This window comes from Monopterus albus, unplaced genomic scaffold (assembly GCF_001952655.1).
Source record: "Monopterus albus unplaced genomic scaffold, M_albus_1.0 scaffold16.1, whole genome shotgun sequence".
Lineage (NCBI taxonomy): Eukaryota > Metazoa > Chordata > Actinopteri > Synbranchiformes > Synbranchidae > Monopterus > Monopterus albus.
Window position 1 is genome coordinate 3653575 of NW_018127896.1, and position 19857 is coordinate 3673431.

The 19857-nt window shown below is 38.7% G+C and overlaps 2 protein-coding genes across 5 annotated transcripts in view; both read left to right on the forward strand.

Annotated features, from left to right (window-relative positions):
• On the forward strand, positions 1 to 3693 carry LOC109955762 (cilia- and flagella-associated protein 221-like). 4 transcript variants are annotated; one of them, XM_020592208.1, is made up of 8 exons: positions 1 to 13; positions 414 to 588; positions 948 to 1048; positions 1469 to 1555; positions 1676 to 1771; positions 1965 to 2065; positions 2235 to 2338; positions 3510 to 3693. In XM_020592208.1, exons 2-8 carry the CDS (start codon positions 459 to 461, stop codon positions 3671 to 3673), a joined length of 783 nt encoding a protein of 260 aa, XP_020447864.1. In that variant the 5' UTR covers positions 1 to 13; positions 414 to 458; the 3' UTR covers positions 3674 to 3693. The 4 variants fall into 4 exon arrangements, with proteins under 4 accessions (XP_020447864.1, XP_020447866.1, XP_020447863.1 ...); XM_020592210.1 differs by having other exon boundaries at positions 435 to 588; XM_020592207.1 differs by having other exon boundaries at positions 7 to 228.
• A 1105-nt stretch (positions 3694 to 4798) lies between these two features.
• Positions 4799 to 19857, forward strand: part of LOC109955674 (cilia- and flagella-associated protein 221-like) — a 48240-nt gene continuing 33181 nt past the window's right edge. Inside the window, exons 1-17 of the mRNA XM_020592078.1 lie at positions 4799 to 4877; positions 5309 to 5420; positions 5646 to 5757; positions 6204 to 6291; positions 7479 to 7568; positions 8100 to 8195; positions 8565 to 8652; positions 8889 to 8980; positions 9364 to 9444; positions 9942 to 10058; positions 10197 to 10304; positions 10429 to 10514; positions 10844 to 10922; positions 11210 to 11310; positions 14447 to 14539; positions 14655 to 14762; positions 15714 to 15849. Of these exons, the coding sequence (XP_020447734.1) occupies positions 5372 to 5420; positions 5646 to 5757; positions 6204 to 6291; positions 7479 to 7568; positions 8100 to 8195; positions 8565 to 8652; positions 8889 to 8980; positions 9364 to 9444; positions 9942 to 10058; positions 10197 to 10304; positions 10429 to 10514; positions 10844 to 10922; positions 11210 to 11310; positions 14447 to 14539; positions 14655 to 14762; positions 15714 to 15849 (1524 nt within the window). The 5' untranslated portion in view covers positions 4799 to 4877; positions 5309 to 5371. The remainder of the gene's footprint in view (positions 4878 to 5308; positions 5421 to 5645; positions 5758 to 6203; positions 6292 to 7478; positions 7569 to 8099; positions 8196 to 8564; positions 8653 to 8888; positions 8981 to 9363; positions 9445 to 9941; positions 10059 to 10196; positions 10305 to 10428; positions 10515 to 10843; positions 10923 to 11209; positions 11311 to 14446; positions 14540 to 14654; positions 14763 to 15713; positions 15850 to 19857) is intronic.

Here is a 19857-nt window from a genome sequence, read left to right on the forward strand (position 1 = left end):
GTCTTAAATATAAGTAAGTCCCGAAGGCATGTTGTCCTAAAGTTTTCTCATTAGAAGCTGATAAAACCTTTGCTATGTAGCCTCGACTTAAGTTAACGCTCGTTATATTAAGCTAACAATACTTGAGTTGTTTGCTATCATTAGCTTCTTTGCTAAAGGTGCGGTTAGGTACTTAAAAGATTATTTTATGGATAGTATTGAGGCAGCACACATATTGCAGAGGAAGAGGTAATGTAATACCCCTTTCATATTTTCTGCATCGTCATATCAAGAGTATCATAATAAGTAAACAAATGTAACAAATACTCAAGTGAATGCTCTTAATTAACCATACAAATTGCCCACATGAAAACCATCAAGTCTTTCCTCAGTATAGTATTTCATATTACTCTGCTGTGTCCTCGTCTTCACAGCTTTTTGTCATTCTCATGAAGAGTCAGAACTGACCTTTTGCCAGGATGGAGGTGGCCCTGTCTGCCCCGCAGTTACTCCCAGAGCCCCAGAGGAGGGGGACACCTTTGCCTCTGAGCCAGCTGGTGGAGGAGAGCAGGAGCAATGCCAGCATCCCCAATCATTTACTGGAATCAAGTACTGTACATATTAAGCATAACCTCTGAAACCCTCTGATATACTGCATTAATACTGCTTTTTCTTCCTGCAGTGATATCAAATATTTAATCTTACAGCAATGCTCAACTTATAACTATACAACTAATCTATGTGTGACAAAGCTACAAGGCCCATTGGCTTTAATTGTGTTGCAGTTACTGGACAAGGGTATATTTTCTCTTTTGTCACCTTACATTGCTGCTTACTTTGGGTTTAATATAGCTTATGTTTATGATTTAAACATTTTTAGGAGTGGAAAACATTTTTGCAGACGTTAAAAGCTTGCATTCAAATAGTTTGTTATGCTTTTTCAGTAACAGATTATTTTTTACTTATAGAAATTTATGCCAAACTGAAAAGCAACAGCTTGATCCAAGCAGAGCCGTCAGAGCTTCATTTCAGTGGGTTTGAGCTGGGGAAGGATTACATAAAGATCCTGGTGAGGAAAATACAACTGGTTTTAATATCTTTTGAGTTTTTACCATTAGTTACCTGTATTGCAGTTTTCTATTCGTGGTCTACACTGGATAGCTGATTTATTGATTGTGAGTTAAAGGTGCATTAACTAAGATTTTAAATAGTCTGATAAATCAAATGAATATGAGATAGGATGTGGTGTTTCTCCACAAAACTACATCCCTAGTTTCTAAAATTTACCATCATAAATCCTTATCATTTGCTTTCTTCATCAAAGATAATTTTGATTTAATTGAATGGCCACAGATTTTACCTCCTACTGCCCAATGAAGCAATGTAGACTGGATGTCAGCATCAGATATGGAAATAGTTTTCTCAAGTGCACATGATTGGATGGAAATTATGGAATTATTCTTTTCTTTCCTCTCTTCCTCCTCTTCAGAAACTAATCAACATCTCATCTGAAGTTATGAATATTCATATCATTCCCACCCAAACTAAGCACTTCCAAACAACTTATACCAAAAAGGTATTTTTTTTATTACAAATTGCTAACTTGAGTATAAATTAATGACTCCACACCATGTTTATTAGCGCAATCAGTGTTGTTTCTGATGATTCTGCCTTGTTCCACGTGTTTTTCTTTTAGTATCGACTCATCCCAGGCCTCGCCTACACACTGAAGGTCAGATTTTGGCCTGATGAATGGCGTTACTTCTATGACTGCGTTCGGGTTCACTGCAAGGTAAGGAGCGTTTAACATGCAGTGCAGCAAACAGTCAACAGAACAATTTTTAGCTGCTTTAACTTGTCTTTTGAGGAAATGTTCCCATGTTTATTTATCCTGTCTCATCTCTGTGCTTCTGTCACCTTGCAAAACCTCAGTTTCATGTTTTCCCTCCACCTTGTTGATTCAACCTGTCTATACCCTTTCTAAGGGGGAAGAGAACTTGTTAATCCCAGTTCATGCTTACCCTGTCATCGATGACCTGCACATCCCTCCTCATATCGACCTATCAGCTGTCCCACTTGGACAAAGGTGTGTGTGCTGTACAGCATGTGCGTTGAGATTCATGGCAGTTTTTTTGACCTCCTAATTCCCTGAGGACTTCTTTCTTTTTATTCTTCCATACATCCAGCCATGCTTCCATTTATCCATTTGTGTCAGATCATAAAAAACTCATCCCCCTTTTTCTGGCTGTCTCTAGTGTAAGCCATGCTATTCCGCTGAGATGCAGCAGTCCTCTTGACTTTGAGTTCCAAGTGTATGTTATTCAGCCTCACGAGGCCTTCTCTGTCCATCCCCTCACAGGTAGGGACCAGTGAAATTCTTTGATTTAACATCAAAAATCATGACAAGTTGAGAATGAAACGTGTTTTTATATCGCATTTTACATTATTTTTACTCAGTTTTGGTTGAGTTACCACGGATTTAGTGATTAAAGATAACCTGTTGGCATTCTGACTTTAAATAGATAAAAGCCATTTTTTGTTTGATAGTACTCATTTAGCTTACTGGGACATGACCCATCTGGAGAGCAGGAGTTCTGTGTTTTCTCAAAATGTTGCTCTGGTATCTTTTGTGTATTAAATATGTCACTACTGACACGCTGATACTAAACAGCAGTATTCATGCTTGGTAAAACCTCATAACACATAGCGGAAAAACCACTTGAGATCTGAAATACAGCTGCAGTTTTAATTTGGAACAAATCTGGAGTGAGGAAAAAGTGATACAAATGAGTTTCTCATTTGGGAATTGTCATAGCAGTCCACAGTGGCAATTCAGCGCATGTGTTGTTTTTTGGTGCACTAATTATCATGCTCTCTGTAACCCATCAGTCATTTTTAGGTTCAGTCATCACTCATAACCCCAGAATGTTAGTTTTGTAGTTCTTATCACAGTTTGCTGGATAAGCTACACCAGTTGTTCTTAGCCTTTTTTGTTTGTTGTACTCCCACCTTTATTTTTTAATTTGTTTATCCATTACTAGTAGCTAACCAAATCAGCTGTTTATTGTTCCATTACTTTATCTGCTGCTTTTAGCAATTTTAGTTTTTTTAATCTAATACTTTTAACTTATTGTTTCAGCTGTTTATAAATTACTTTTTGCTAACTACTTTAAGTGTTTATCCATTGCTTTTAGCTAACAGTTTCACTTAGTTATCCAATACTGTAAACTAACTACCTATTTAAACATTTTAATTAACTATTTTTAGCTCACAATTTAAACTTTTTATCTAGTACTTTTAGCTGACTATTTCAAGTTCTGCTTACCTTGCTAACTAGTTTCCATTAACTTTCTGTGGCAACACATAGTGCTTAGTCACATCTGACTTAGTTTGGGTGAAATGTGGCCTGCACATACAGCCAGTCATAGTTAGTATGCTACTACACCCCTGAATGGGAATAACCGACCTTAGGCAAGTCCTGTACATACACACATCATTTCATCCCTGTTGTTTTATCTTTGCTCCTCCAGGTGTGATACCCGCCAATGGTGAGGTGAAGATCATGGTGACCTTCAGTCCTTTGCAGTACGAGACGTCTCAGGTCACCATCCAGCTGGTCATCGCACAGTTCAACACCAAACCCTACCTGTGTACTATCACTGGGAGCTCCGCCCCTCACCTGGCTCTCAGGTAATTAAAAAAATGGATTGTTTTGTTGAAAACATCTAGACCAGGATCTCCACTAACAGTCGCATGAACTGAGCCACTAGAGATCATTTTGTTTTCCCTCTGCTGCAGGACATCTTACTGCCTTATTACGCTCTTTTATCTGACTATGCTATCTTATACTATAATAAATATAGTATTTTCTTACTTCAGGTTTACACCCATTCTCTGGGTTTTACTGACATTCTGTAAGAAAGCTTCAGCCTAAGTAGAATCACACACGCTTGTTTGAATGTATAAGCTTGTCAGTTCATGTATGCAACTCATTTAGTTCTTCCCTATGGTGCTTCACATTGTTTGAAGTAAAGTCTTTCCCTCTCCTCCTGTTCAGCATCAACAGCTTTCAGATAGTATGGGCAAACCAGTATTGGATAAAAAACATGCACCAAGCTCGATAAAGAGAAAACTGCCTTGGGAAGTTCCCTGACTAGAATCTGTTTTTTAGCCAGTATGAAATCTAATGTTTAATTCTGTTCCCATGAGAAAGAGGGTGCTATCCATCACACAGCCCTAGCTCCATCCACTGCACTATCATGGCGTTATCTCGACCAAAAGTTAATAATTCATGAAAATAGCTTGGTAGCTGGTGCAGTGATATCAGGACAGATAAGCCTCCCAATGGATGTTTAGCATATAAAACATTCTCACCCTGTTTGTTGTTCCCTGCAGTGGAACCAAGCAAATGATGAGATATGTGCAAATGAAATACCGTACAGTATGTGCTAGAACCTGTTTTTTGCTAGCTTGAACCAATGCCTGACACATCTCTGTTGCTGGGTGTCCTTTACCTGGCTTATCTGACATAGACTATTTTTAAAATAAACAAATCATGATCAAAATGACTTTGCCTCTGTGTTGTATTTTCCATCAGTCTAATGCAATCTAATGTAAGCACCCTGCAATAAATCCTTAAATAAATCCAGTAAACCTTTGACACAGTGTTAGAGAGGTGTTGAGTCAACTATTCAGTCAAACTCTATAAGGCTATAGCTAGTGATATTGTTGTATTGGATGTATTATTATATAGAGAAGTGCTTTTAATATTTTGCTCAGCCACATATAAAATTGCATTTTTAGTTATTTATTTCTCTGCAGAATACAAAGGACCTTCCTCTGCCGCCCAAGTGCCTCCTCGAAGTAAAACCAAACACAGGTCAACCAAGGAGTCAAAGGTAGTGTGTTTGTCGAATTAGAGGGATGTTCTTCTTAGTCCTGACTCATTTCTCAGTATCTAAAAGACTAGTTGGTGGAGTTAATAAAATCATTCCTATGCTGAAAATAGTTGTGAGAAGTTCTGTTCTCTTTCATGAAAAATGTAAAGGGCTTTATTTAAGTACAAGGTACCTTTTAATCTATTGCATTCATAAATTCATTTTCACTTTCAATTTGATTAAGGACACAAGAGAAGAACAGACTTATTCTTCCATAGAAATGTTATTTAATTTTAGGCAGCTGTTTTCCCCAATTAGAAAACGAGTGATAATTTGGTACATTCATTCTGTACAACAATACTTTGATCTTTCATTTTTGCAATAATTTCTTGAAGTGGCATGTTTTATCCTTCATATCTTGCTGTTATGTTTTTTTTTTACCTGTCCTCTAGACACTGAGAGTTCAACCTGGGCTGACTCCAGTGGATGTCTGCACCCCTGCAGGGGTGGCAAAGATGCTGATTAAAGACAGCAATAAAATCAGCTCTAAAGCCCTGAAGGAAGGTAGATGCAACCCACTGATTTTAGTCCTTAAGCTGTCATGGAGTTTATGTGTCATTCATGTCACCTCATCAAACCTCTTGCTCTATGTTATACTGTACACACATGAACTATGTTGCATTAGGGTCCTGCTATATTCTCCTTTGAACAAGTTGGTGTCATTAAGTAAATTGCATTTGCAAGGTATGCATCTTGTCTCTTGTATTGATGGTATTCCCTTCACTTCAGCTATGTCCTCTGGCTGTATGGTTGGTCTGCAAAACAAGCAGGTGAAGGAGGCTCTCTTCATAAAAAGGGTTCAACAAACTGTGAAGGAGGAGCAGGCCAAACACATTAAATGGTAGGTTTAACTACTAAATACAATTTCAATTTTTATCCTTGTGAATGTTTGGATAGTTGACTTTCTATCTCCATGTGCACAAACTAATGTTAGAACTGTGACAAGCTAAGATAAGAATGGAAGATTTGGGAATCTGCTTAACAAATCTCCAAAGGGGAGATACTTTATGTACAGTAGAAGAATAAATACAACTACTGCATCTAGTTTCTGGGGAAAATACACATAGAAAATAGAGATGCATCATTTTATTACAGCAGTTAAATAAGCTAGAGTAAATATCAGTGACATCAAAATGATTGAGAGGATTTGATAAAGACGATGCTTCATTTAACCATATGTTTTGGTTTAGCTCAATGTTCAGTACGTTCTGGGAAAAAGTATTAGACAAACTGAAATTGAATAGAAAGCCTTTTTAAGAGTAATTAATATCTATTGCCTTCATTCAGGAAAGTTCATCTGGGCAAGGACCCCATGCTAGAGCAAACCAGGAGGCAGATAGTGGAGGAGAGAGAGATTGCACTACATGAATACATGGTAAGGTTTTTCACTTAAAGTCTACATAGTGAAACAATGCAATCATTCATATTCTTGCAACGTGTTGCTAGTCATTTTACAGGCGTGATGCATGCACCGCACACCGTATCTTTGCTATATGTCTCCAGGCACCACCTTCAACTTTCCTGGGCCCCTGTAATTTAAAGTGCATCTAATATAGAGCTCAAATCTAAATTTGCCACTGCATTATATGTTTAACTGTTCTATGACTGACTTCAGGTCCTTGAGGGGCTGCATTGATTTACAAATACAGTTTGAATGAACAAAAACCTGCAGGACACTGACCTTCAAGACCTGGAATTGAAACTGGAATATCCTAACCTGTTTCAGTTTTAGCATCATTGGCTCTACACTGTTGTTTTGATTTTATCAAGAGTCTCTGGGGAAATATGCAGACTCGGCCAAAGCAACATCAGGTTTGAAACAGTCTGTGTTCCTGTGTGTCCCCAGAAAAGATATCTGAATAGTTGACAGGGCTCTCACAGACATTTAACCGTACTTCCTCCTCCATCTTCTCTCCACCTGCACTGTTAATAATGCACAAGCACACACACACAGACGCATTCTCTGCCTTGCACGCTCCATTTACAGCCTCATGTCCTATACACTTTGGGAGTGCTCGTGTTTTTTATGATAGAAGGAGCTACTATCTGACTTGACAGGCCAGAACTTAAATTATCCAGCAGGTGATATGGTTTACAGCTTTGTGACACTGTTTTCATCACCCAGTCTATGTTGCTTTAGAACTGGGAAAGTGAAATGAATTCAGATTTTTGTGATACCTTGAAATATCATTACTATAAATAAATGAGATCATGCTTCGAGACGCTGGTAGTAGTTGATTCACTGAATTAAGACATGCCCTATCAAGCTTACTTTCTCTTGTGACAAACAGTGTTGCTTCTTCAGCCAAAGTATTTCAAGTTTTCTTTCTATAGAAGGTAAACATGAATGATTTTTTTCCCACTGGCCTTGCACTATCTGTCATTAGCAGAACTCTGAAGGGGATAGCAAAAATAGAAAGAGCAGCTAGCTTCTACTTCTGTTTTTATACCATGTATCAATCAAACATTCTGCAGATTACATTTTTACCTGCAGGTACCCAACCTGTGCAGGACTCTGCTTTACCAGCTTTTATCATGCTGTGCTATGCTAATTTGTTGTAGGTAAAAAGGGGAGATGTAAGGCAGGAGGAAGACTTTGCTGCTGGACCACCTAAACTGTTCTCCAGAAGGGTGCTTTGTGACGCAGGGCAGGTCAGTCTTTCACCCACGGAACGTTCCACAGTATACTTTGCTGATAACAGGAAAATCAAGAACTCCCCACAGGAGGATGGTTGTTTGACTTATTGCTTTCAGATAGCTGTAGTGTTGGAGTGGGTGTTCCACCACTACCTAGAATAACTTTGCAACTTTCAGCCCTTAGTAAAATGTTAGACAGCACAATTTCTCTCACTTACACGCAAGGTTCAGTTCAGGTGTAAAATATTTATAGTTTGTCTTGGTAAATGCACAGATAACCCTCTACCATGTCACAAAACATCTAGGTGATGCATAGCTCCCAGAGTTCTCAGATTAAATGTATCTGTTGCTTTTGGCTGGAGATTTTCTGCAGTGTAATTCAAACTACCTTTCACTTTTTACTGCCCTACTATCTTTTATCCTTTTAATACTCCAAGGTGAGACCTCAAGACATTTCACATTATGGTTCCTTTCATATGCATCAAGGTAATGATTTCAAATGAGCACATAAAAGGCAGAAATACATTTCTTTCTGGTCTCTTCTAGGCGCCAGCGGGAGCCCCATCATTCCAGTTTTACTCCAGTTTTCAATGGGAGCTGAAACAAAGAGCCCTCAAACTGTTCCAACAGGCAGCACGCAAGGTACACATATCTTAGTGCTTTAAAGTCACTGAGGCATTTGCTTAGACATAAACACATCATAGACATACACACAGGGTTAGAGGTCTTTCATCACCATGTTTACCATATTAAACACTCTGTTTAGGTTATGAAGCGGTCAAAGTACAAGAATAGAACAACTGTATTGTATGTGCCAATTGCTTAGCAATCTTTATTGCTGTCCACTTACTTTTTGTTTTTTGTTATTTATGTGTAACTATGTTAAAAGCCTCACTGAAGTGTCACCATGGAAGAAACATGTAAAATAGTTTTCTGACAGATTTTTTGGAACTACTACACAGATGTCAGGTGTAACTAACCAGGAAGTGACACTGTGCCCCTCTTTCCCAGGTTGTGAACCGGTGTCGCATGAACCGGAGGCTGGCCTGTTTGAAGAAACTGGCAGACAGTATGAGGAACCCGCCTTCAGCAGACAGAGGTTTTCATTATCCTGTGAACTCCTGGTTCAGAAATAATCTTGTTTCTTATTTGAATATGTTGCTAGAGGTGAAATTGAAGTAAAATTCATTGAGGTTATTATGACAAGGCTGTTAATGGTGCATTGTGCTTTTAGTCATGCACTGAATATTACAACATTTCTCACTGAACTTTAAAAACAACAGATGTAACTTTTTCCACTGTATTATTACTTCTCTTTTCCTATGTTTGCTTCAGTTGAGGAGGAGAAGACATATGATCTTGAGATCGAACCGGACAAAGTTTCTCCATTCTCTTTCCCCATTTTCTCTGATGTACATGACCCACTGGTGAGTACATTCTCAAACTGTAAAATTTCAGTCCTGCTGCAGATAATTGCTGTTAGCTGCAATGTCAAAGAACGTTAATCGTAGTCTGTTAACATGAGTTTGTTTATTTTGCAAATCACGTTGCTTGTTAAAGCTTATTGAGTTGAAATGTTAATATACCTAAATGAAAGCTGACACACAAAAGATGAGAAATCACTGACAGGTCAGTGCCGGCTACTGTTGTGCATATGAAACAGTTTTCATTCATTATTTCCCTTGAAAGACATTTTTGGTCAGTTTTCTCACACATGGATTAAATCTTTTATTACCCTGATGCCCTGCAGAGTAAAGACCTCGGTGTTCAACTGGACAAATAATGCCATTTGTCTTCTTGATATTTCTAGGCTTGCATTGATTTGGTTGAGGAGCCTGTGGATCCTATTGAAGTGACTGTAAAACCACGTATTCCTCTCGTCAAGGTTCAGGTTGGTATTTATTGCAGCACCTACTCATCTAAATATCACACTAATAAATCAATGCGAATACGTATCTGTCAGCAGTGATCGAAAGTTAAGTACAAGTAAAATGTTGATGTACTTTACCTGAATATTTCCATTTATGCTACTTTATACTTAATTCACTACACTTGTAGTAATAATACTTATACTTAAGTAAATGATCTGAGTACTACCTCCACCACTGCCTAATGGGCGTAATCGATAAAGATGTCACAATTTAGAAATACTTTCATTGTATTCTGTTAGTGACATTCTGTTGTACTTTTTATACTCTAAAACTATGGCCTTATATTTCAATATCTGTGAAATAAATGATAAGAGATTGAAATGATCATTTGCTTGTAGTGTTTGGTTCTGCTCTGCTGGTTCCTATAAGTAAGTGTACAAATAAATTCTCTTATCTGTTGTGGTATTATATTACCACTATAACCATGTTATCTGTTGGTGTTGTTTTGGCACTCTAGGTTCCTCAGCAATATAAGCTCATGGGCTACCGCCCCGTGTCAACCTGGGATGCATTTAACTCTTACATCCCCACTACTTTGGCTCGACCACTTCGCACTGGACCTCCAGTAACTACTGTATGCAGCACCTGCCCTAAGACATACACCTTTAGCCAGTACTATGGAAAGATAATGTTTATAATATGTCATCTATACCTACTATAATTTGACTGATTCCTTCTGATCTCAATATGTTTTTCCTTCCTGTTTCAACAGGCTGAAAATGAGAAAGAGGCTCAAGGAGCAGAGGTGGCACCTGGTCTCACCTTCAGTGCTCCTGAAGGTTTGCTTAGGCCGCCTGCTGCAAACCCACTCAGAATCTTTGTAAGTCTCCTCATTCATGTTTTCTCTTCCACACACACCTGTGTGTTTTCCATACATGGCAGTATAAAGGATTTAAACTAGTATATTTCTATGTTTATCTCATACTGTGCTTATCATATCACAGAACCCAGTTCCAGGCCTGCAAGCTTACAAAACGACCCCTAAATACCTGGATGGTGATTTGGAGGTCCACCTCTGCCCTCTGCCCAGGTAACAGCGGTGGTATGTTGTGTGAAGATTCACAGCTGAAGTCAGAAGATTACTAAATAAATATTTATGGTTTAATGTACTGCAAATCTAAAAATAACATAAATAAATAAAAGCTGGAGAACTATTTTTCAAATTGAGTGCTGGCATTTTAAAGATACCACTTTTGGATACATTAGTTGTTTTCTGACCAAGGAATTGTTTTGAGAAAAATCTTTGGATTATGTCCAGTAAACAAACAAACAAAAAACATCTGCGTCATGACAAAAGAGTAAATAGTTCCAAGACTGGTGATCTGCTCTCTTGCCAAAGAAAGTGCTTTCTGTATCCAGGTTTACAGTCCCTGAGAGCAGCATGAGAGGCATACGGACACAAACATCACAAACTCAGAGAAAGTTTCTTGACCGCAAGGTAATCATGTTTCTGAGACTTTGCAGTGGTTGAGGTTCATTGAAATGCTTTTAGTCTTATCCTTTGAGCACTTGAGCCTGGTTTTGACCATTTTTGGTGAGGCATACTGTACAAAGAAACATTTTGCTGCTGAACTAAAGTGCTTTATAATTTTAAATAGACATTTTCTAAAGATGAGCAATCCCCCTTCAGTTGGACATTCATCTTCTGAAACTAGCTCCTGTTTTATATTAGATTTGTTTGATCAGATGCATACTGTATGTGGCTTTTTCCCTGACCATTAACAGGAAGTGATCAAAGGGGTCATGACCTGGAAGGATTTTGATTCCATCACACAGAACTGTCTGTCCACTCAGCCTGCTCTCCCCAATGACTGTGCACTGCGCAGGTATGTCAGAAATCAATGGGTTTGTGCTTTGCTTGGACTGAAAGTGTTGTTAGAACTGGACCCTAACAGAGCTGCATTACATTGTGAGCTGGCTGGGAAATGCCTTTTACCTTCCTGTCTCTTTAGTTGTAGAACAGATTTTAGTTACAGCTTTGATGTTAACTGACATAAATAAATTATGATCTACAGTTGGAGTTTATTATTTTTTATTGCCACTACATCACTGTGTACTGTTTCAAGCTGGACCAGTTCCTATTTTCCTCCCTTTGCCTAACAGTGCAATAAAAACAACTTGTTGTTGGGAGCGGCCACCTAGAGGTTAAAAGGGCTGGTGTAGTCACACAAGGAATCCCATGGTAAATCATCCCCATGTGTGGTTAGTTGCTGAGAAGCTCCAGCTGGAGTACTGCTGCCTCAAAACATATTCCTGCATGTTTACACCACTTGTTTACATAGTTGAGAGTGGCTTTGTTCACTTCTACTGTCCATATTTTTCCATCCTGCAGGGGTATTTAGACTTAAGACCCTCTGGTCTGCCAGATTTGACCACTGTCAGAAGTACAATTTTCAAAAGTTGGGATGTATGTATCTCATTGTTGGTAAAATTAACAGCAGATAATCTTTTCCTGATATTCTTTGTTGTATAGTAGTCCTCTCTTCCCAAACACATACCAGTTTCCTAATATTTTACAGTTATTAATAAGATAATCTGATTAATTCCCAATAAAAGCAAATCATCCATTTCAGCACTAGTTACATTAAAAAGGTCCCTGTAACACAGACTGATATAATTGTTTTTTTTAATAATACTTTTATTGTATTTATGTGATTTGCCAAACACAGTACATATTTAAGTAATACGTCAGTGAGTAATACCAGGACTCGTAATCTAGCTGCTCTTCACCTTTTAATAGCTTGGGATTCCAGTTAATCTCACATATAATATCACAGAAACATGACTTCTCACACTCTCCCAAAATAAATATGTCTAGTATTAGCCATGGTCACATAGCTTCCAGCACCTGGCAGCTACTGTAGCTGGATGTCAAATTGTCTACTTGTAACCTATCCACTAGAATCCATTCCATATTCATGCAAATGGGGGAAACTCTATCAGTTGTATTTTGCACTTTCAGCAGTTAAAATATTGGATTTTAAGCATTGGTTCTGATTTCACCTAATTTTTATGAAATATGTGTTTTTACTGCCCATCCCATCAGGGTTTGTTTTGCAAAATATTTTCCAGAGCTCATCTCCCTCTGGTTTTGGTACCTTTGATTTCATCAAAACACTCTCCAAAATACAAAAGTTTCTTTTGATTTCAATGCAAATTACAATTTTTCAGTGGTTTTGGACTGAAGTGATGTGTTGATGTAGGGTGAGTTGATCTGCCTTAGTTCAAGTTTGTTCTACTTATATTAAGAAAAATAGAACTGTAGTGACCTACTCAATGCATTTGCAGAATCTAGGTCATATGGAGGCAAAGAATCCAGCACACTGTCTCCACTTACACAGTGAAATAATGATTTATTCAGTCTTGAGCCTAAATGGATAGTGAATAAATGATGATATTGTGATGTAGTGTATTAATGAACTCAACATGGAGCCGTCCTGTTCTATTTGTGGTGCACCCTGTCACAATGAATACAACCTGGGTAAGCAAAACACTTTCTGTCTATGGCCCTTTCTTAGAAAATAATCTCAAAGAATGTCACTTTCGACTTTTCCCGTTTAGGGGTCGCCACAGTGAATTGTCACACTGACAACTCTGGCACGTGTTTTACGCCGGATGCCCTTCCTGACGCAACCCTGATTCGAACCCAGCGCTCTCGCCGCTGCGCCTTAACCACTAGCCTACCAGAAAATAATCTCATGTATTTTATAATTCATCTTGCATGATAGAAAGTTTTTGTTTTAAATGATTTAAGTAACAAAGTGGAGGTTACAGCGCTAATGAAGCAGTTTTTTCAACAGTGTGAGAGCTGAAGCCAATCTGAGTCTTTAACAAGATGTCCATGTAATTTGGACAAGCCACTGTTCACATGAGAAACTTGTGAATGTGTGATTTGATTGTAGTTCTGTTACAACTCTCACCTCACCTTTCTGTCTGCTTCATATCTCCCCTTACCTCCCCTATCTTACATAACCAGATATTTGTATTCTGCCAAGTATTTTCTTTATGCCTGTTGTGACGGTGCTGTTAGCACTGATCCGATATATTCTTCTTTTTTCATGCAAGAGCTGACTTTACCCCAGCCTCGCTGTTCAGTCTTATTAATTTTTATCACTGCCTCGCTGGATCTTTGTCAGGTGGCCATAATAGAGGATGAGAATAAACTTGACAGCAGGAAATAGTATGAGTTTTCCTAATGATTTTCAAATAGGTCCAGGTCATGACACCTTCATTTGAGCAGTGCAATTGCATGTGGATTTGACCATGTGTTCCCACGCCCCCTAGACTATATATAAAGGGTGTGTGAAAAGTACCTAGACATTAAAAATTGGCTATAGAACTTGTAGTATCACTGGAGTCATGATGAAAACAGTCTCTAAATAGATGATAGTAAATAGGATTTCATATGAAATGGAAAAAAAGGTAATTAAAAACAAAAAAATTATGCAAATGTGTGTGGACTGAGGTGTCCACATACTTTTAGCCATATTGTGTATCTGTTGGATGAAGACAAGCTGATATCAGCCTTCTCATCTGAAGGAGATTTCTTTTTATCTCCAAAAATGCTATGTTGTCTCTCTAATATCATATGAAATCCTATTTACTATTGTCTATTTAGAGACAGTTTTCATCATGACTCCAGTGATAGTACAAGTTCTACAGACAATTTTTAATGCCTAGTTACTTTACACCCACCCTGTACAATCTGTGCCATGCCCCAGCATTAATAAAGTTTTATTTCAGAGGGATATCACAGCTTTTATCAGGGTTGCTTACAAAAGCAAACCTGTGGCTTGTCAGTGTTTAAAATCCCATAAGTGGTATCAGTTTTCATGCAGGAGCACTTTTATCATTCTTCTTCAAGCTGAGATTTAAAACAACCCTAAGGAGTGCTTTCACCTACAGTAAGTAAAATGGTGTAGATTATCTCAGGCTGGTAATGTGTGTGTGTGTCTCCCATAGGTCTGTCGACTACAGCACAGATATACTTCCACTCACAGCACCTCCTTTTCTAACTGCTCTTCCTGATGATCTGAAACTTCTAACGGACAAGCTGTAAGCACATACGACACTGCGGACACTATTGGTCTTCTTGTTGGAAAACTTTTCTGTCAGGTTTCAGGTGCGACCACTGCTGTCATGCTTACATTATGTATGTTTGTCTCTGCAGGTGTGAAGGCTTAGGAGTCCAACTCACACCGGAGATGATCAGAGCAGAGTTCTTGGCTGGAGAAGCTCTGGTTTCCAATAGCAACCTCACCACAGGAATGACAGCGAGGTAAGTCTACTAGCATGCATGTGTGTATTGCTAAGAAAATGATTACTCAGATTCACGATAATGTATACTTATTTATGTGATGGAATCATTGTTGTACCTCTAGTTTTAAGAGGGGAAGTCCTCAGGGTAAACCCAACATGATGTTAATGAATGTGCAAAGGCAAGATCCCAGAGGTCCTCCAGAGAAAAGCTTCCTTGGAGGTGGAACATATTGTACTGCATGATGCTTCTTTCTGACTTCTGTCATAGCAGTAAAATAGATCAATTAAAGTGCTCTAACTTGCTTTTGTTTGAAGTTTCAGCCTTGCATAATCCCAGCAGAGTCATAATTCATTCTTACCATGTACTATTAGCAAACTAATATAGGTTATGTTATACTGATGTAAATCACTAGCATCTTGTAGCACTTGATAATGCAGTTGTCAGGTATTGCAACAGCTACTTTAAATGTCATTGAAAACATCCTGGCCAGTGGATCTAATGTTTAATTAAACTTTTTCAACACTGATGAGGGAATACTTACATTAACTTATGAGTGACTTTTCAGATTAAAAGTAAAGATGTAGATGTAAATAAAAAGGAGTTGATTACATTTTAACCTTTTTAAGAGAGACATTTCATCATATTTTCAGTGGCAAATTATTATTACAAGATGTTTGACAATTTAATGCTGTTTGAACCTGTTTCTATCATGTCTATTTTATGTTTTCAACCATTTTTGAGGCTGCTGTATTACTTTTTTAGAAATTTAGAAAAACTCAGAGAAACATTGTATCACACTTTAAGAATTTTTTAAAATTTCAAATCAAAAAATGATGGCTGCCTTAGTTTGAAACTGTAAATCATATTTGGCCAAAATATGTGATTGCTAAGTGGAGGCTGTAGTGTACCGATCTTCCTATTCACTTCATAATTGTCTGTCATTGGTGATGTTAAATGACTCTGTTACAGGCACCAGAGGGAGCATCAGATGGAGACGACCTACTGGTCTGAGTTCAACCAGATGGGAAAAAGAGTGATGACCAGGCTGAAGCAACTTGGAGTCACTGACGGATGTTTGCATTCACCAGAAGAGGACAATGAATAGGCAAAAGACCACAAATACACACACACACACTGTATTTTCATTCCTTGCGGGGACTTTACAGTGACTTACTTTCATTTGCTGTAGACTTATCTTAACCTTAACCATAACCACTACTTGCCTGACACCTAACCCTGACCCTAACATTTAGCCTAATCCTAACCTCATCCTAACCCTAAATCATGTTGCCACCTTAAAATACTGTACTACTGACAGGTTGTGGATTCACTGGGATAGAGTCCAGTACAGCTGGTGTCTGCTCTCTCCCCTAGAGGGAGCTCCAGCTCTATGACTTTTACCATTAGAGGTGGTTTTCACATTTCTTTGTCCTTGAGTGAGTGTGTAGACTCATATAATGGCAGTGTGCTTTGGACTAATACAGTGAAAGCACAGTGCCTGTTTGACCCCCTTCTACCAAATCATACAGGCAGACTGTTTTTTTAGACATGAGGACTCACACAGGAAGCCTATAGCCATACTACTTCACTGTAAGAATACAGTGATGCGTGAAGCACAGGGCTCGTTTTCACTGCAGCTTAAATGTCATTAAGAAATGTATGTAATTTTATTTTTCTTCCTTTATATAGATTGAGACCTGTTATATAAGGTTCAAGGAAGCAATACTACTGGTACATATCAGTTAAAGCTGTGGCACTTTTAATAAACCATAGACAGAATAATGATAGTACCAGAAATGTGTATGTGACAGAGACAGTATATGTTTGATGTATGTGAAGAGACGGTTAGAGAGATGAAATAAAAAGATACAGTATAGCGGTATCCTCTGTCCTTCCCAGTTCTCTACTCCTGTCACAGTTTGTACAGTATAATGTATTCACCTAACAGTCAGCATTCACCATTCATTTTAAAAATACAGGATTTACTATGATGATTGTTTCACCCTGTGAATATAGGTTCTATTATTGTTTTTTCATCTTGATTGAAAGATGAGCTCTAACACAAATGCAATAGTGAAAACAGGAACAATTTTTCTTCAGCCAGCACAATTTGTGCAGCACCCCATGGCAATTAAATAGCACTGACGTGTTGACATGACTCAAACCATCCTCAAAAAATCTCCAAAAGGGGACAGAATCAAAGCAAGAGGTAATTAGTTAGACAGCATCTATTGCTGTTGGCAGTTATTTACAACTCCTGGGACACACCAGCAGCAACATCCATGACTGCAACTTTTAAAGTATTGTTTTTCTGTCCTTCCTAACACACTCCATCCCTCATTCACACTTACCACTCTTCCTCACTATTTACTTTTCACATTTCATAGAATTACTGCCAAACACTTCCTGGGTGAGAAATTGTGTTACAGTTTTGGTAGCCAGAGTCCATACCATTTACCTGAAATTCTTTTGTCTGGCAACCCCGCAACTTCTGTCAAAATCTGGTTCAATTTAGAGCAGTGTCTTTGGCGTGTCTCCTTGGAATGACTTCAAGAGACTTGAAGCATGCAGAATTTCTTTTAAAGTCAGATATAAAGCATAGACACTTGAGGCTATTTGAATAAGCCTGACTTGAGCAAACTAGTCTGGAGTCAGTTAAAACTTTCAGTTTTTTCTGCTCTGCACATGCACAGAATTACAGCGTTCAAAGAGAGCGGGAAAGAATAGTACTAGAATTGCAGTTCTTTGATAGTATTGATTGACTCCTCACCACATTGTAACTTAAAAGGCACTTTTCAAACCTGAAGTGGTTTTGCCACCTTGAGAAAATAAAAAGCCAGAGTCTAAGGGTCACAATTTAGTCTTTCTCACTCACACATGTGGTGTGAAAAGACCTTTTTTCTTGAAATGCCAAAGTCACCATCTCTCTATAGCCTGTAGCTTTTTTTTTCATGATCATGTGAAAATTGAGTGACCTCTAAGGGACTTGTATGGAGGTGCTGTGGTTTCTTTGTTTGACACACTTAGGCTCACGTTATTACTTGCTGAATGGAAAAGTAAAATGTGAATGAAGTTATTATGGTGTCATATCAGTAGTCCGTATTACATTCTTATACTGTAGAATAAATGATTGCTTTGTTCTGCAGTATTTTCATTACTGCACATTCTTTACCTTTACAAGAGAGAAACTGCACTTAATTACCTTTGTCACTGACATACTTGTGTTTGCATTGTTGTGTTGTATTTTGAAAGGTCAGCGGTCTGGGGGCGGCTGTGGCTTAGGAGGTAGAGCGGGTTGTTTGTGTGTGTGAGTGTGTGTGAGTGTTTGTGAGTGCGAATGGGTGAATGGCCAAGTAGTGTGAAAGCGCTTTGAGTGTGCTGTAAAGTGTAGAAAGGACTATACAAGTTACCATTTACCTTTCTGCAGCCCTCAACACTCCCTCAGGCAGTGCAGAATTGCTGTACTCTATTGTCATGTCTTGAGTGGTGTAGTTGAAACACTTGAGGTGCTATCGGTCTTTGTTAGCTTATAAAATTATTCCTTTTTACTGTTGGCCTTCACTAAACAGCATCACACTGTCAAATATGCAAAAGTCACATATAACTTAGCAGAGTAAATGCAAAAAGGATGCTTAAGAGTTACGATGGATTTTACTTTGCCTGACTTAAAATGAGCCCTGGACTCAAACCAGATGCTGTGTTTCCTTATTCACAGTGAATTTGGCATTTTAACAAATCTGAATCTCTCATCAAGGAAATAATTCCCCCTGCCATTGCAATAAAATGTTGTCCTGGCTTCAGTACCTTAAGGCAGAGAAGCAGAGATGTGATAAAACTGATTCTTTACTCAGTCATGGTCCTAGGGGGCCAAACCTAGAAAAGATGCTATCTAATGTTTAATTTATTTTTCTGAAAAGTTTCAACTTAACCTAATCGAAGTAGTGCTGGGTAAAACTGAGCCAGGAGAGTAAAAGCTGAATGATGACCTGTAGGTGTTTCCTCAGTCAGTTCACTCAAACAGCGTTGTTCCCTGTGTGGGTGAGTTGGTGTTTAGTAAAATTTAGATGGTATCTTTCAAATCCCACCTGTGTATCACCATAGTTGTCTCTTTAAAGTGGAGCTGGATTTCAGCGATTATGGCTGAATGTTTCTTAGGGAACCAACAGGCAGATATCTCAGTACCCAACCACTCGATAGAGGGATTAATATGCCAGATTCTTAGAAAAAGTACTACATGGAAATCTTGGTACTCTTTAGTAACCAGGCCAAGGACTTGTTCATGTGTCGATGTTGGTGTAATGTTCTTGAGCATAAAGTAGCAATACATCAGTGTAAGAATCAAATCAAATCAAATCAAATTTTATTTGTATAGCGCCAAATCACAACAAAAGTCATCTCAGGACACTTTATAAAGTAAGGTCTAGACCTTACTGTTATCAATATTATTACATAGGGAAAACCCAACAAATCCCCCTTGAGCAAGCACTTGGCGACAGTGGGGAGGAAAAACTCCCGTTAACGGAAGAAACCTCCGACAGACCCCGGCTCTTGGATCAAACACTGATCAGGTCGATGTGGCTGGGGACTGCTCGTCAGAGACGTAGAGCTCCAGGGCCAGGGCAACCTGCAGAAAGGTACAGGGAGAGAGAGAGGACACACTACGGGAGAGAGGAGACACAAAGTTAGTAATGTGTAATGGTGGCATATAGAAGCATAGGGAGAGGAGAGAGGAGAGGAGAGGAGAGGAACACTGAGCATCATGAGGCCCCCCAGCAGGCTAGGCCTATAGCAGCATTACTAAGGGAAGGCTCAGAGTCACCTGATCCAGCCCTAACTATAAGCTTTATCAAAAAGGAACGTCTTAAGACTAATCTTAAAGGTAGAGAGGGTGTCCGCCTCCCGAACTGAGACTGGGAGTTGGTTCCATAGGAGAGGAGCTTGATAGCTAATAACCTCTCATTCTGCTTCTGTGGACTCGAGGAACTCAGCTGCTCTCTCTCTTTAGAGCAGTTGTACATTGTTTTTGAAGGGTATAGTGGTTGGTATTATTGAAGCCTTACCTTGTTTGTTGGTGTTTCAGGACTGGCAGAGTTCGCCTCCCGAAAATAAAAAG